This window comes from Grampus griseus, assembly GCF_964374135.1.
Source record: "Grampus griseus genome assembly, chromosome: 4".
NCBI classification, from domain to species: Eukaryota; Metazoa; Chordata; class Mammalia; order Artiodactyla; family Delphinidae; genus Grampus; species Grampus griseus.
Genome location: NC_138997.1, coordinates 35,164,551 through 35,183,023, shown reverse-complemented (window position 1 = coordinate 35,183,023; position 18,473 = coordinate 35,164,551). Strand labels below are relative to the sequence as shown.

At 39.7% G+C, this 18,473-nt stretch overlaps 1 protein-coding gene across 2 annotated transcripts in view; it reads right to left on the bottom strand.

Moving 5' to 3' along the window:
- TMEM192 (transmembrane protein 192) overlaps nt 1–18,473 on the bottom strand; it is a 29,263-nt gene that overhangs the window by 5,275 nt on the left and 5,515 nt on the right. For both annotated transcript variants that reach the window (XM_082653258.1, XM_082653257.1), the window contains exons 2-4: nt 17,029–17,175; nt 12,025–12,289; nt 8,806–8,940 (exon numbers count right to left, since the gene is read on the bottom strand). In XM_082653258.1, the coding sequence (XP_082509384.1) occupies nt 8,806–8,940; nt 12,025–12,289; nt 17,029–17,175 (547 nt within the window). The remainder of the gene's footprint in view (nt 1–8,805; nt 8,941–12,024; nt 12,290–17,028; nt 17,176–18,473) is intronic.

Genomic DNA, 18,473 nt, shown 5'->3' with positions numbered 1-18,473 from the left:
TACTTTTTCTCCCTTTTATTCAGAGCCGTGTGGATGAAAGGCTCCTGGTGCTCCAGCCAGGAGTCAGGGCTCTGCCTCTGAGGTGGGAGAGCCAACTTCAGGACACTGGTCAACAAGAGACCTCCCAGCTCCACATAATATCAAACGGCGAAAATCTCCCAGAGACCTCCATCTTAACACCAGCACCCAGCTTCACTCAACGACCAGCAAGCTACAGTGCTGGACAACCTATGCCAAACAACTAGCAAAACAGGAACACAACCCCACCCATTAGCAGAGAGGCTGCCTAAAATCATAATAAGGCCACAGACACCCCAAAACACACCACCAGACGTGGACCTGCCCACTAGAGAGACAAGATCCAGCCTCATCCACCACAACACAGGCACTAGTCCCCTCCACCAGGAAGCCTACACAACCCACTGAACCAATCTTAGCCACTGGAGACAGACATCAAAAACAACGGGAACTACGAACCTGCAGCCTGCAAAAAGGAGACCCCAAACACAGTAAGATAAGCAAAATGAGAAGACAGAAAAACACACAGCAGATAAAGGAGCAAGATAAAAATGCACCAGACCTAACAAATGAAGAGGAAATAGGCAGTCTACCTGAAAAAGAATTCAGAATAATGATAGTAAAGATGATCAAAAATCTTGGAAATAGAATGGACAAAATGCAAGAAACAATTAACAAGAACCTACAAGAGCTAAAGATGAAACAAGCAACGATGAACAACACAATAAATGAAATTAAAAATACTCTAGATGGGATCAATGGCAGAATAACTGAGGCAGAAGAACGGATAAGTGACCTGGAAGATAAAATAGTGGAAATAACTACTGCAGAGCAGAATAAAGAAAAAAGAATGAAAAGAACTGAGGACAGTCTCAGAGACCTCTGGGACAACATTAAACCCACCAACGTTCGAATTATAGGGGTTCCAGAAGAAGAAGAGAAAAAGAAAGGGACTAAGAAAATATTTGCAGAGATTATAGTTGAAAACTTCCCTAATATGGGAAAGGAAATAGTTAATCAAGTCCAGGAAGCACAGAGAGTCCCATACAGGATAAATCCAAGGAGAAATACGCCAAGACACATATTAATCAAACTGTCAAAAATTAAATACAAAGAAAGCATATTAAAAGCAGCAAGGGAAAAACAACAAATAACACACAAGGGAATCCCCATAAGGTTAACAGCTGATCTCTCAGCAGAAACTCTGCAAGCCAGAAGGGAGTGGCAGGACATACTGAAAGTGATGAAGGAGAAAAACCTGCAACCAAGACTACTCTACCCAGCAAGGATCTCATTCAGATTTGATGGAGAAATTAAAACCTTTACAGACAAGCAAAAGCTGAGAGAGTTCAGCAGCACCAAACCAGCTTTACAACAAATGCTAAAGGAACTTCTCTAGACAAGAAACACAAGAGAAGGAAAAGACCTATATTAACGAACCCAAAACAATTTAGAAAATGGGAATAGGAACATACATATCGATAATTACCTTAAATGTAAATGGACTAAATGCTCCCACCAAAAAACTGAATGGATACAAAAACAAGATGCATATATTTGCTGTCTACAAGAGACCCACTTCAGACCTAGAGACACATACAGACTGAAAGTAAGGGGATGGAAAAAGGTATTCCATGCAAATGGAAAGCAAAGGAAAGCTGGAGTAGCAATTCTCGTATCAGACAAAATAGACTTTAAAATAAAGACTATTAGAAGAGACAAAGAAGGACACTACATAATGATCAAGGGATCGATCCAAGAAGAAGATATAACAATTGTAAATATTTATGCACCCAACATAGGAGCACCTCAATACATAAGGCAAATACTAACAGCCATAAAAGGGGAAATCGACAGTAACACATTCATAGTAGGGGACTTTAACACCCCACTTTCACCAATGGACAGATCATCCAAAATGAAAATAAATAAGGAAACACAAGCTTTAAATGATACATTAAACAAGATGGACTTAATGGATATTTATAGGACACTCCATCCAAAAACAACAGAATACACATTTTTCTCAGGTGCTCGTGGAACATTCTCCAGGATTGATCATATTTTAGGTCACAAATCAAGCCTTGGTAAATTTAAGAAAATTGAAATTGTATCAAGTATCTTTTCTGACCACAATGCCATGAGACTAGATATCAATTACAGGAAAAGATCTGTAAAAAATACAAACACATGGAGGCTAAACGATACACTACTTAATAATGAAGTGATCACTGAAGAAATCAAAGAGGAAATCAAAAAATACCTAGAAACAAATGACAATGGAGACACAACGACCCAAAACTTGTGGGATGCAGCAAAACCAGTTCTAAGGGGGAAGTTTATAGCAATACAAGCCCACCTTAAGAAGCAGGAAACATCTAGAATAAAAAACCTAACCTTGCACCTCAAGCAATTAGAGAAAGAAGAACAAAAAAACCCCAAAGTTAGCAGAAGGAAACAATAGGAAAGATCAATAAAACTAAAAGCTGGTTCTTTGAGAAGATAAACAAAATAGATAAACCACTAGCCAGACTCATCAAGAAAAAACGGGAGAAGACTCAAATCAATAGAATTAGAAATGAAAAAGGAGAAGTAACAACTGACACTGCAGAAATAAAAAAGATCATGAGAGATTACTACAAGCAACTCTATGCCAATAAAACGGACAATCTGGAAGAAATGCACAAATTCTTAGAAATGCACAACCTGTCAAGACTGAATCAGGAAGAAATAGAAAATATGAACAGACCAATCACAAGCACTGAAATTGAAACTGTGATTAAAAATCTTCCAAACAAACAAAAGCCCAGGACCAGATGGCTTCACAGGCGAATTCTATCAAACATTTAGAGAAGAGCTAACACCTATCCTTCTCAAACTCTTCCAAAATATAGCAGAGGGAGGAACACTCCCAAATTCCTTCTACGAGGCCACCATCACCTTGATACCAAAACCAGACAAGGATGTCACAAAGAAAGAAAACTACAGGTCAATATCACTGATGAACATAGACGCAAAAATCCTCAACAAAATACTAGCAAACAGAATCCAACAGCACATTAAAAGGATCATACACCATGATCAAGTGGGGTTTATTCCAGGAATGCAAGGATTCTTCAACATATGCAAATCTACCAATGTGATAAACCATATTAACAAATTGAAGGAGAAAAACCGTATGATCATCTCAATAGATGCAGAGAAAGCTTTTGACAAAATTCAACACTCATTTATGATAAAAACCCTGCAGAAAGTAGGCATAGAGGGAACTTTCCTCAACATAATAAAGGCCATATATGACAAGCCCACAGCGAACATCATCCTCAATGGTGAAAAACTGAAAGCATTTCCACTAAGATCAGGAACAAGACAAGGTTGCCCACTCTCACCACTCTTATTCAGCATAGTTCTGGAAGTTTTAGCCACAGCAATCAGAGAAGAAAAGGAAATAAAAGGAATCCAAAAGGAAAAGAAGAAGTAAAGCTGTCACTGTTTGCAGATGACATGATACTATACATAGAGAATCCTAAAGATGCTACCAGAAAACTACTAGAGCTAATCAATGAATTTGGTAAAGTGGCAGGATACAAAATTAATGCACAGCAATCTCTGGCATTCCTATATACTAATGATGAAAAATCTGAAAGTGAAATCACGAAAACACTCCCATTTACCATTGCAAAGAATAAAAGAATAAAATATCTAAGAATAAACCTACCTAAAGAGACAAACGACCTGTATGCAGAAAATTATAAGACACTGATGAAAGAAATTAAAGATGATACAAATAGATGGAGAGATATACCATGTTCTTGGATTGGAAGAATCAACATTGTGAAAATGACTCTACTACCCAAAGCAATCTACAGATTCAATGCAATCCCTATCAAACTACCACTGGCATTTTTCACAGAACTAGAACAAAAAATTTCACAATTTGTATGGAAACACAAAAGACCCCAAATAGCCAAAGCAATCTTGAGAACAAAAAACGGAGCTGGAGGAATCAGGCTCCCTGACTTCAGACTATACTACAAAGCTACCGTTATCAAGACGGTATGGTACTGGCACAAAAACAGAAAGATAGATCAATGGAACAGGATAGAAAGCCCAGAGATAAACCCACGCACATATGGACACCTTATCTTGGATAAAGGTGGCAGGAATGTACAGTGGAGAAAGGACAGCCTCTTCAATAAGTGGTGCTGGGAAAACTGGACAGGTACATATAAAAGTATGAGATTAGATCACTCCCTAACACCATACAGAAAAGTAAGCTAAAAATGGATTAAAGACCTAAATGTAAGGCCAGAAACTATCAAACTCTTAGAGGAAAACATAGGCAAAACACTCTATGACATAAATCACAGCAAGATCCTTTTTGACCCACCTCCTACAGAAATGGAAATAAAACCAAAAATAAACAAATGGGACCTAATGAAACTTCAAACTTTTGCACAGCAAAGGAAACCATAAACAAAACCAAAAGACAACCCTCAGAATGGGAGAAAATATTTGCAAATGAAGCAACTGACAAAGGATTAATTTCCAAAATTTACAAGGAGCTCATGCAGCTCAATAACAAAAAAACAAACAACCCAATCCAAAAATGGGCAGAAGACCTAAATAGACATTTCTCCAAAGAAGATATACAGACTGCCAACAAACACATGAAAGAATGCTCAACATCATTAATCATTAGAGAAATGCAAATCAAAACTACAATGAGATATCATCTCACACCAGTCAGAATGGCCATCATCAAAAAATCTAGAAACAATAAATGCTGGAGAGGGTGTGGAGAAAAGGGAACACTCTTGCACTGCTCGTGGGAATGTGAATTGGTTCAGCCACTATGGAGAACAGTATGGAGGTTCCTTAAAAAACTACAAATAGAACTACCATATGACCCAGCAATCCCACTACTGGGCATATACCCTGAGAAAACCAAAATTCAAAAAGAGTCATGTACCAAAATGTTCATTGCAGCTCTATTTACAATAGCCAGGAAATGGAAACAACCTAAGTGCCCATCATCGGATGAATGGATAAAGAAGATGTGGCACATATATACAACGGAATATTACTCAGCCATAAAAAGAAACGAAATTGAGCTATTTGTAATGAGGGGGATGGACCTAGAGTCTGTCATACAGAGTGAAGTAAGTCAGAAAGAGAAAGACAAATACCGTATGCTAACACATATATATGGAATTTAAGGAAAAAAAATGTCATGAAGAACCTAGGGGTAAGACAGAAATAAAGACACAGACCTACTGGAGAACGGACTTGAGGATATGGGGATGGGGAAGGGTGAGCTGTGACAGGGCGAGAGAGATGCATGGACATATATACACTACCAAACGTAAGGTAGATAGCTAGTGGGAAGCAGCCGCATGGCTCAGGGATATCGGCTTGGTGCTTTGTGACCACCTGGAGGGGTGGGATAGGGAGGGTGGGAGGGAGGGAGATGCAAAGGGAAGAGATATGGGAACATATGTATATGTATAACTGATTCACTTTGTTATAAAGCAGAAACTAACACACCATTGTAAAGCAATTATACCCCAATAAAGATGATTAAAAAAAAAAAAAAGAATCTGCCTGCCAATGCAGGGGACACGGGTTCCCGCCCTTGTCTGGGAAGATCCCACATGCAGCGGAGCAACTAAGCCCATGCGTCACAACTACTGAGCCTGTGCTCTAGAGCTCCCGAGCCACAACTACTGAGCCCACGTGCCACAACTACTGAAGCCTGTGCACGTAGAGCCTGTGCTCCACAACAACAGAATAAGTCACCACAATGAGAAGTCCTCGCAATGCAATGAAAAACAGCCCCCGCTCGCCACAACTAGAGAAAGCCCGCACGCAGCAATGAAAACCCAATGCAGCCAAAAATAAATAAAGCTGTTTAAAGAAAAAAAGGATACATGCACCTCAAGGTTCATTGCAGCACTTTTTACAATAGCCAAGACATGGAAGCAACCTAAATGTCCACTGACAGATGAATGGATATAGAAGACGTGACACATATATACAATGGAATATTACTCAGCCATGAAAAAGAATGAAATAATGCCATTTATAGCAACATGGATGGACCCAGAGATTATCATACTACATGAAATAAGACAGAGCAAGACAAATAGCATATGATTATCACTTATATGTGGAATCTAAAATATGATACAAATGAACTTACTTACAAAACAGAAATAAACTCACAGACACAGAAAACAAGCTATGGTTTCCAAAGGGGAAACGGGGTGTGCAGGGAGGGATAAATTAGGAGTTTGGGATTAACAGATATACACTACCGTATATAAAATAGACAAACAACAAGGACCTACTGTATAGCACAGGGAACTATATTCAATATCTTGTAATAACTTATAGTGGACAAGAATCTGAAAAAGAATATATACATCTGAATCATTTTTCTGTACACCTGAAACTAGTACAACACTGTAAATCAACTATACTTCAAAAAAAAAAGATATGAATAGCCCCTTGGCTTCCCATGGCACGAGAACAGCGCGCCCACCCAAGGGCAGACAGGGACTGAGCGCTGGGCTCCACCCCACAGGCCGGGAGAGCTCAACAAAAGAGAAGATGGGGCCATCAGGGGGCCAGGCGGGATGCCAGGAAACCAGCTTCCCAGGACAAGTAAAGAACGCATCTCAAGGAGGGAGCGAGCCACTGTGTCCAGTGCCACTCAGGAGATGAAGGCTGAGACTCGACTGTCTCATGAGGCTTGCCTATAAATTGGGAGTTACGTTCATATGGCATTTCCTTATAATGATGTCTTCCATATAATAACTCCAAGATAAATGAAGAAACTTGGAACAAGTTTAAGTTTCTTGAACTGGGCAAAAAGAAATAACAGTTACAGGATATTAAAGTAAAAGTTAAGAGGCAGAAATAAAAGACAATAGCTCAACAACAGAAAAATGTCCATCTTTCAGACTCATCTTTGTGGGGTTTTTTTTCCTGAAGGTGTTCCTTTTTTCTTTTTTAATTGAAGTACAGTTGATTTACAATGTTGTGATAGTTTCTAGTGTTTGTGGTTAATTTTAAAATAAATTAAATTCCATGCAGTCAGCATATATCAGATCACAGGCCAGGCAATAACACCAGTGTAATCTACATGAAATGAGAATCTTCCACTCTTCCTTTCCACCACAATAAGCCAAGAAGAGCTCTCACTAAACCGCAGGACATTGGACATGGGCCTGCTGCCCCTTACAGTCCTTTCCTCCTGAGCTGACGCCCAAACATCTGGGCTACTGGAAGGCTGGTAACTGAGTGGCATTTTTTGAATCCTTGCTTATTTATTTATTTTATTTTTTTGCGGTACGCGGGCCTCTCACTTGTTGTGGCCTCTCCTGTTGTGGAGCACAGGCTCCGGACGCGCAGGCTCAGCGGCCATGGCTCACGGGCCCAGGCGCTCCACGGCATGTGGGATCTTCCCGGACTGGGGCACGAACCCATGTCCCCTGCATCGGCAGATGGACTCTCAACCACTGCGTCACCAGGGAAGCCTCGTTGCTTATTTTTAAACAAATGGAAAGCTAATCAAATCACCACAAAGCTTTTAAGTTTTATTTCCCTAGTTTTTTCCTACAGGGGCAGTCAGGTGCCCAATGAGAAGAGTCTATCTTGACTTTTAGAGATTAACTACTTTACTGCAGACAAATTAGTCAAATTTAGATTAGAATTAGTATATCAAAGAATCATATCATGAAGAGTTCCTATCAGCATTACCAAAACTAGGAATCTTTTAAATCTTTTTAATATAGAGAAGCGAGAAAAATGCATGTATCAGGGAATCAACCTTAAATTTTTTGCGATACACTGAACAAAGTCAACATTTGCCCTAGAAGGCTTAAGAAGAGGTACAAAACAGTAAAATGAAACACAAGCTTTGGCCCATGTGACTTTGCCTTCATAACTGAAGAAATTATCTCTTTCAAAATGGACAGATAAGGTATTTTATTGTCACAAAACAACTGTTGCTCAATGCCACCAAATTAGCTGCTATTACAGATTTTAGTGCATGTCAGTACTGCAGCAGGAATGAAATCTTGTTTCTTCCGGGCATGGAGTTTTTTCTCTTCAGGTATCCTTCCATCTATTTTTCATGTTAACATGTTTGAAGCTTATTTAATTTTACCACTGAGAGTTTTGAGAGACAGCCAGACAGAACAATCCTCAGACAGTTCTAAATTTAGAAAGAAGTGGATTCTTAAATGGTTTATCAAAATCAAGTTTGGGCTAAATGCAGTTTTGCATGTATTAACTTATTTACTTATTTTATTTTACTTTTATTTTGCCGCACAGCATGTGGGATCTTACCCCTACCACGGACTGAACCCATGCCCCCTTTAGTGGAAGCACAGAGTCTTAACCACTGGACAGCCAGGGAAGTCCTATATTTAGCTATATTTTAATTTAAAGCCAGAGTTACATCTCAGTTGCTTTTGAGGATGCAAAAGTTTGTAGATCTTATTTTTTCATTTTCTTTGTTTTTTTAATGGAAAGCCTTCATTCTAGTTGATAAGAATTTATTGATGACACAACTTTAGAAATGCGACTCACCGGTATGTTCCTGGTGGTTTGAAATTACAGAAGTCTGGATGTGGTCAGCAATGAGGTATGGGTGCTCAATAGGGTAACGGCCACGTAGAAAAGGTTTCCCGCCAGGAAGGTAATGGGCTGGGCTTCAGGTGGGGATGCGACCAGCAATGAAAGGCCTTTCTATAAGAACAGGCTCCTTGTCATTCTCACCTGTGTACACGAGCAGGCACGTCAGGGAACAGACCAGCTCCACGGCCAGGGTGGCCAGAATGAGGTCCAGGTACAGCGCGCTGGGCTCGGGGAAGGAGTGCTGCAGGCAGAGCAGGAAGAGTAGCGCCGTGTTGCCTGCGGGGAGGAGACGCAGCGTGCGTGCGTGCGTGGGCTGGACGGAGTCCCGGAGCCCGCGCCGCTGCCCCCAGCGCAGCCCCCGCAGGAGTACCGCGAGGGCGCGGGCACCCACCCAGCTACGCGGCGACGAAGGAAGGTAGAGGATGGAAATCAAATGTAACACGGCTAAGAGCAAATGATGCCCCATGACACAAATACGTAAGAATCTGGACTTTTTTAAAACTCAAGGAGTGAGTTTCTACGAGGACCCGGTGGCCCCTTCTGGTCATGCAGCACAGTAAAGGACGCAGCGAGTATCCAGAAAAAAAACGGGGACACGCTGCTGCCCTTGGACAGATGACCTAACACCTCCACTCCTCGTCTGAAAAATGGGGTGACAATAAATATGAGCTGTTTCCCCCCTGCTCAGCATATCCATTATTTATTTTTGAAGACCATTTTAACCTCATTCTGCACTTACAGTCTGAAGACTGTCAAAGAAAAGTTTAGGGGCAGAAGTCATTCCTGTAATGTTTTACCTTAGAATTTCCTAAAACTAACATATTTATCCAAGTCTGATCAAGGCTGGGGAGATGCTCATTTGATTTACCTTCTGCTTCTTGGTACAAAGGGATGACTGTGAGCCAAAGAACCCTGTTTAAATAACCTATCAGAAGTCCCTCTACACAAAGCAGTGGTCCAGCACAAATCCCTACGCCCTCCCCTTACACTCACAAATGTCATAGTGTCTTAGCATGTTGACCAATAGCTCAATTTATGAATTAGTTTTGTGTACAAGACAAATATAACTTTACAGCTTTAGGGAGAGGAAAAAACTAGGGAAAAACCTCTGCAGGGAAAGTGAACACACAGTTTCCAGAGGATTTCTGATGCCCTGAGCAAGGCCTGTGTCAGCAGTGTGGCAGGTCACAGGGTGAACTTGCAGGCTGGCAGCAGAGACTGCAGAAGTAAGACATTCCCCTGAATGATAAGTACTGTGGACATCATGAGAACACCCTGCCCAGCACCATGTCTCCAAGGGTCAAGTTTTCGCTTCAATGAAAAGAACAAATATGCAACTTGCTATGCAGCTAATAACATTTGATAGAGTTCAGGATGTATTTCGATCTAAGGAAGGAGAACAGATAAATCAGATAAATATTTTCAACTTATTTGGAAGGAAAGAAAAGCCCTTCTCCCATCTCCACAAACTAAAGTAAAATCAATTTATTTTTCTCTCTGCAGAGAACAACAAGCATCAGGATGAAGCCAGACAATACCCAGCAATACTATCACAGGCAAAAAAAAAAGAATGGTTACACCCTTCGGATTAGCTGGAAGTTCTATACCCTCATAGATTTACCTTGTTTTTCTTCAAATAAGAAAAAAAAAATATTTAAAGAAAATAGAAACAAAGTAAACACCTGCCCCAATTCTCCTGGATTTTCTGGGTCCTTATATGAGTAACTTAAAAGTGATGCCGCCTGTGATTAAACTGAGGGTCCAATTGTTTAGAAACAGACTGTGATTAAGGGTCACATGTGTAGCAATAATTTGAAAGTCAGAGGAAAGGCAAAGATTAGACAATCTCTTGGTGGGCCTCAAAAATACTATTTCCAGACCATCAGTGGAGAAACTGAACATTATTTTGGTCAGTATACAAACAGGTTTCTGCTTTTCTCTTTGTCAGAGGCGCAAAGATTATAGGGACATCTCCTGGCCAAAAACAAGTACTGCAATCAGCAGTAGAAGTAGAAACCGCACTCTTCCTCAGGGGGCAGTAAAGGCCGCCCCTCGGAGGTGCTTCAAGACCAGCCACTCCAATACAACGCTTCTTTCTCTGCAACCGCTGGGCCCTCCTGCTCCCATTAACAGCCTCGCTGAGCAGATGAACTCAGAGCCTGCCCTTTAAGAAAATGCACTACCAGAACACAGGAAAAACATTAAATTCTGTAGAGCTGTTTTTCTGGGGAAAAATTAATTTCTAATTTGGTTTCAAAATGTTCAAACATTTATTCTGGACTCAAATTGAAAAAGAGGGCTTTTTAGAAAAGGTAGAAACCTTGACAATTAGGCAAAAATACCTAAAGAAGTTCAATTTAATTCCATTAAGCCTTTAAATTGTCTGCATCCTGGATGGACTTTCTGACCTTGCCTTCATAAATTGTTTTCCAGGTTTTCTGCTTTAGTAATACATCTTATTATATAACAGTCTTTCTCTTACTGTGGGAAAAGCACTGAGCTTCATTTAAAATAAAACAATCCCCTCATCCTACAAGTATCAACTAGCGTCAGCTGTATATCTCCTTGCAATGAGTAAGTCTGCTAGTATCAAAAGGCGGAAAAAGTCCACATTTCACACAGGGGTAACTTGCTCATAATGAAGGGGACAGAAAATGCTACCCCAAAATATGCCTCCTTTGTCTTAAGGATTATTTTAAGCTGATTATTTTTAAGAAACGGCAGACACAGATGAAGCTCTGAAAACCAAGTAGGAATTACCTTTTATAAGAGACATTTACAATTATAAGGGAAATCTCCATTTGTAAGGTTATATCCCTCTCTGTACCAGGATGACTCTAAATCTCTAGCAACTCTAATCAATGCAGAAGGCAAGCATAACAAACTTACCCTTGTTTACTGTGCTTTTCCTGGTCACCTCCCAGAACTATCGCCCCTCCCACAACCCTCCCCATCTTCTTTGGTCTTTAGCTGGAGATATTATTTGAGAGGGTGGCTTAGGCCATTGTGGAGTTACTCTGCTTTCCTGGGTCTCTCCCATGTATACAGGAGGTATAATGTTATTAAACTTCTATTCGTTTTTCTCCTGTTAATCTGTCCTTTATTGGTGGAATCTCAGGCAAGAACCTAGAAGGGCAGAGGGAATATTTTTCCTCCCTTACATAACAAATACAGATTTCCAAGGGAAATATAAGAAAAACTTCAAGACATTAAGCTGATCCTAATTTTAGTGGCCACGTCACTCTCACAAAAATGAGAGCATGTATTTGATTATAAAATCAAACTTAACATTTTCTTTCTGCTGTCATTTATTACACTCAAGCAAGCCGCCGAATAGCTGAGTGAGACAACTGGGCTTACCAGTGGAGTGTATCATCAGCGCAAGGCTTTTAAGATGCCTTGTTGACCGGTAGATCTTGTTATAGCCTCGGTTTCTTACTTTGCTGTGGTGATACTGGATGTATCGTTCAAGGAGGAAATGCAGAATCCACAAAATAACTTTTCCGAGGATTATGACTGTCTGAACTTTCAATGGGTTGGTATAGTTTCCTGGGCACTTGTCCTCAATTGGATTGGGGTAAGAACAAAGCACACCTGTTAAAAATGCTAAAATAACAAACACAATCTGGTGGAAAGGAAAACAGTAGAATTAATATTCAATATTTGGATTTAAGAAACAATAATGACCATCCCCAGCACATATTCTTATACCTATGACTTTCAGTATCCTACTTTTATGAGTTTAAAAATACTTTCTTTTTTGCCATTTTTACAAACTTTTTAAACAGATAATCTGGAGAAAAATTTGCAGAAAATTTGGGAAGCAGATAAAATCACCCCAAATCCCATCTAATAAAGATGAGTACTTAATGTTAAATTCAATTTCCTGCCCACTTCTCTTTTATTAAAAAGAGTAAAAACAGTTAATTTAGCACCTCAAAACTAAATAATAAAAATCATGAATTAAAAAAGTTTATTTCTAGCTTCAGTTTTAAGAGAACAAGAATAACTATCCAATTAGATTGACAAAAATTTAAAAGATTGATGTCAACATATGGGCAAACAGACAGTCTCATAAAATGCCGACTGGTCTGGGAAGTGCTGCTGAAAAATAATTTGGAAATATCTTGACCCAGAAATCCTACCTTAGGACCCTATCACTCAGAAGTAAAAGCACAGTACCTAGGATATATGGACACATATATTTACTGCAGTGTTCTCTGTATTTGAAAAAAACTGTAAATTGCCCAAGTATATGTATGCATCCATAGCAGAATATTTGAATAAATTAAGGTATACCCACTCACATAATAGAATGTTATTCAGCTATAAAAGAATTAACTTCCCTGGTGGCACAGTGGTTAAGAATCCTCCTGCCAATGCAGGGGACATGGTTTCAATCCCTGGTCTGGGAAGATCCCACATGCTATGGAGCAACTAAGCCTGGGTGCCACAACTACTGAGCCTGTGCTCTAGAGCCCACGAGCCACAACTACTGAGCCCTGGTGTCACAACTCCTGAAACCCACATGCCTAGAGCCCGTGCTCAACAACAAAAGAAGCCACTGCAATGAGAAGCCCGTGCACCACAATGAAGAGTAGCCCCCGCTCTCGTCACAACTAGAGAAAGCCCAAGTGCAGCAACAAAGACCCAACACAGACAAAAAAAAAAAAAAAAAAAAAAAAGAATTAACTAAAGCTCTATGTATTAGTTTGGGTGGATACCTATGATATGTTAAGATTAAAGAAAGTAAGGTGTAAAGTAGTAGTTCAAAGTGTGATCTCCAGACCAGTTAGAAATGTAAATTTTCAGGCCCCAAATCAAAATCTCTGGGCATGTGGCGAGCAGCCTGTAGTGTAATAAGCCTGCCAGGGTATCTGGTGCATGCTCAAGTTTGAGGAACACTGCTGTTGAGTAATAAATACCATATTATCCAATCTTTTCTTTTCTGGAAATGGGGGACATCCTTTTATAACGTGGTAATCCTTTTGTATACATTTGTATGAACTTAACAAAAGACACTGAAAGAGATACAGTGAACTGACCCCATTTATTAACTCAGGGAGAAGGGGTGAAGCAGAGAAAAGGGAAGATTGTATCTTTGTATACTCTGGTAATGTTTTACTTGTTAACCATAAGGCAGTATTATTCTATAATTTTTAAAAAAAATCAAAGAAAATTTTAAATGCTGTCATTAACATCCATCACCAAGCATCCAATAGCAGCCAATCTTAGCATGTAATAAATCTATTTAAAATTTATGTGGTTTGTCAAGAGCAGTAATATTTGCTATAGCAGCTCAAGATGCACATCCTCATAAAGTAAAAGTGGAAAAGTCAACATATTCCCTCTACTGTAACATACTGTACATTGAACCCAACTGATCCATTTTATACAAAGTAGTATATAAAGACATTAGGTTTTCTTGTTCTTTAACGTAAGATTTTCTTAGTCCTAAAATTAGGGCAATCAATCCCACAGTATCAAAGGCAGGCAATTTAACATAAAAAGTTTTTTTTAAGTGGTGTGTGTGTGTACTGTACATACATAAAGAGTATGTTATACTCTTTATATAATTTATAATTATATAATTTATAAATTGTATCAATACAAAGAGGCACAAGGAAAGAAGCGCTTCAGCTGCTATTTGGGGATCAGGAAGCCATGGCAGAATCAGGCCACTTACTAGATCTACATGAGGAAAACAGGTGCACCTCTGTCCTCAATGCACTCAGTTCTGAGCGCAAGTCTTCCACAGTGCACCTCACTGGAGCAGCACCTGGGCCAGTCCTCAACCACATCCACCCCCTAATGAACACCCAAGGAGTGGCGAGAATCTGCCTTCTTTTGATCTTTCACATTGCCGCAAAGAACAACTACAGCCCCTAGTGTTTGAGACTGCAGTAACCAAAATGAGGAAATAATTAACAGACTTGGAGCAGAGCCCCCAGTAAGCCTACAAGACCATTCATACATGTGTCTTGTTTTGTTTTTATGACGTTGAACTTTATTTATTTTTATTGAGGGATATAATTGACATAACACTGTATAAGTTTAAGGTGTGCAATGTGTTGATTTGAAACATTCGTATATTGCAAAATGATGGCCACCATAGCTTTAGCCAACACTTGTATCATGTCACATAATTACCATTTCTTTTTTGTGGTGAGAGCAATTAAGATATCTAGTCTCCTAGCAACTTTGAAATTTATAATATTAGTGTTGACTATAATCACTATGCTATGCATTAGATCTCCAGGATTTATTTATCTAGTGGTTGCAACACACATTTTTAAAAATCCCCAGACATTTGTAATTTTATCATATAAAACATGGGGCAACAGTACACTGATTTCTCTGCTTAACACTATTTCCTAGGTGTAAATAAATAGATAAATTTCCATGTCAACATATGTAGATTTATTTGTATCTTTTTTGTTTTTATAACTTAAAAAGTAATACATGATAAAAAAAATTCAAATAGTACAAAAAGTAAACATTAAAATATATTAGGTGTCCCTTCCATTGAGGCGCTCAGTGCAACTAGCATTAAAAGGGTCTTGTAGGGCTTCCCTGGTGGCGCAGTGGTTGGGAGTCCGCCTGCCGATGCAGGGGACACGGGTTCGTGCCCCGGTCCGGGGGGATCCTACATGCCGTGGAGCGGCTGCGCCCGTGAGCCATGGCCTCTGAGTCTGCGCGTCCGGAGCCTGTGCTCCGCAACGGGAGAGGCCGCAGCAGTGAGAGGCCCGCTTACCGCAAAAAATAAATAAGTAAATAAAAATAAAAATAAAAAATAAATTTAAAAAAGGGTCTTGCGAATGCTTCTGGAAATATTCTATTACAGAATACAGGAATAAATGTTAAAAGTTTCCAGTACCAATTCCAATGTGTTTGTGGGGGGGAGGGGACGGCGGAGGGGGGTGGCAAATCTCTGACACCAACTGGGAGCTCAACTGGTGAAATGGGTGTCTTGAAGAAGACAGCTCAACTCAATTCTGACACTACCTGGAGAGAGCATCAGATCCCAGGGGTTGAAGGCTCAGTCCCACAAAACTGCCCTCACTTCAGATGCTAACTGCAAGTCCAAGTTGTCACCAGTGCTTCTTACCCACTGGCTACAAATCAGAGGTTCCCACAACCCCCTCCTTGGACTTTAGATACCACTTGCAAATCCAGGTTGTTACCTGCACTTCTGACTGACAGGCTATAAATCAGAGGTTCCCATCAACTCCTTCTTGGGTTCAATTAGTTTGCCAGACTGGCTCACAGAACTCAGGAAACCTGTTTACTCACCACATTACCAATTTATTACAAAGGATATTAAAAGATACAAATCAATAGCCCGATGAAGACATACTTCCTGCCAGTTCCCAAACAAAGGAGCTTCTATCCTGGTGAAGTCTGGGGGCCTGGCAGCGGTTCATAACAAGTGTTCTAGCTCACCAACCTGGAAGCTCTCTGAACCCCCTCCTTTTGGGTCTTTATGGAGGCTTCATTACATAGGCCTGGTTGATTAAATCATTGGCCATTGGTGGATGATTTAACTTCCAGCCCCTTTCCCATCCCCAGAGGCCAGGGCGTGGGACTGAAAGTTCCAACCCTTTGTTCCTGCTTGGTTCCCCTGGCAAAAGCCCCCATCCTTAGGTGCTTTCCAGAGTCACCTCACCAACATAAATACAGCAGTGGTGGAAAGGGGTTGTTATGAATATCAAGACACCCATTTCACCTTTATGACTTTGAAGCGATTTTAGGGACTGAGGACAAAAGACCAAAAATTATAACAAAAGATGCTCCCATTGCTCTTATCACTCAGGAAATTCCAAGGGTTTTGGGAGCTATGAGCCAGAAACCATGGATGAAGACCAAAGACATATGAGAACTATATTTTGATCATCTGAATGACCAAATATATTTCTTATAAGTCACAACATCACCCATATACACACTTCTCTCAACACCCTTTTAAAATGTACAAACAGGAACATTCTGTACACACCACTGTAAACCTCATTTTTTTCCATTCAACAATGAACCGTGAAGGGTACACATCCACCCCAAGTTTCTCTTCTAAGTTTCTCTTTTAATATTGTATAAGCATTCCTTCATATGGACAGGACATACAAAGCATCTTCTGGATGGTGGCAGATTGTAGTTTCCTCATATTACAGACAACATTGGTATCATAAACGATATCCTTACATGTGTGCAAATATGTCTACAATAAATTATTTGAAGTAGAGATATGAGTAAAAATGTATGCACACTTTAAATGTTAATAGATATAGCCAAACTGCCCTCTGAAGAGGTTATAAATTTTTGAAAAACATTGCCTTTGGATGGATCACTTTCTCCCAGTCAACTTACATGTATCAACAAGAGAAGATTTGCAATGATGACTGTAGGAAGAGCCTGGAATCTGGGCCTAAAATGAGCGTGTAATGAGTGATGTGGGAGATGCTGGGTGTCCAGAAGGGGGTCATCTTCAATACTTTGGATGAGATCCAAGGAACCCTGAGGTGCAGAAAAAAGCAAGCTATAATCACCACTCTCTGGATTATGTTTCCAAGACAAATCTACTAAACTATAAAGCTTTAAAATTCATTACACAAATTATAGGCAAGAAAACACACTCCCTACCTAAAGGTAATTTTGAAAAAATACCATAAACTTCTTGATGACTACTGTAAACTGGTAAAAACAATTATTAAAACAAGTAGAAGAAATCTTAATTCTTTATCTCAAAATGAGGTAAGTCAAAATGAGATTATGTATAAATAATCTCATTAATTATCAATTATTAATCTCATTAATTTCAAATAATTTTCTTCAAGCCCTCAAAACTTAGATATTGATTTATTTAACATTACACACACACACACACACACACACACACACACACACACACACACACATATATTTACATTTCTGGCTGTGCCGTGCAGCATGTGGGATCTTAGTTCCCTTACCAGGGATCAAACCCGTGACCTCTGCAGTGGGAAGCGCAGTTTTAACAACTGGACCACCAGGGTAGTCCCCAACATTATTTATATTATTGATAAAAATTACATATGATTGCAATTCTTAAACTATATCTCGGTGTTCCACAAAATTTTGGAAAGCTGGTTGAGGCATTACTAAGAGGTCTTAAACAAACTTTCAATCATGAGAGAAATATGTTAGAGTGTTAATAGAAACAGATCACCCTGATAGACCCTCGAGATTTCAGTTTGTAGATACCAGATTCTCAATGAAAACAACTAGTTGCCATGTCACTGAAGTAGCCAGCAAAGGCTGAGCTGCAACCTCAAAATCTTGTTAGTCATGTTTAAAGTTAGGGTCTTGACAGGAACAGCATCTTAGGTATCTGGTGCATAAAACAATCTCTCAGTCTCAGAGCCTTACTGAAAACTGTTCCTGAGATAAAAGAATGTAAGACACAGTCCCTATTCAAAAGGAGATGACATTTTCATCGGGGAGGTTAGGATAAAGGCATGCAGGATTGAACAATATAAGAATGCAAAATAGAATATAGTGTGTGGCATATTATGGGGCAGTACATAATAAATTAGCAAATGAATAGCACAAATGATGCAAAAAATTTAGGTTAGATAATTGCACTAGAACAAGAGGGAAATGAAAATTTAGTGGGAAAAGGGGAAGCCTGAGAATTGGATTTGGAGACAGAGGATATGGGCTCTTCACTTTGGAAGGGGTAGAGAGGGGGACCAATGGTGTAAGGGCAGGCTGCTGTGCACCAGGATTAAAAAGATAATACAGCAATCTGGGAAATGATCAGATCTGGAATGGGC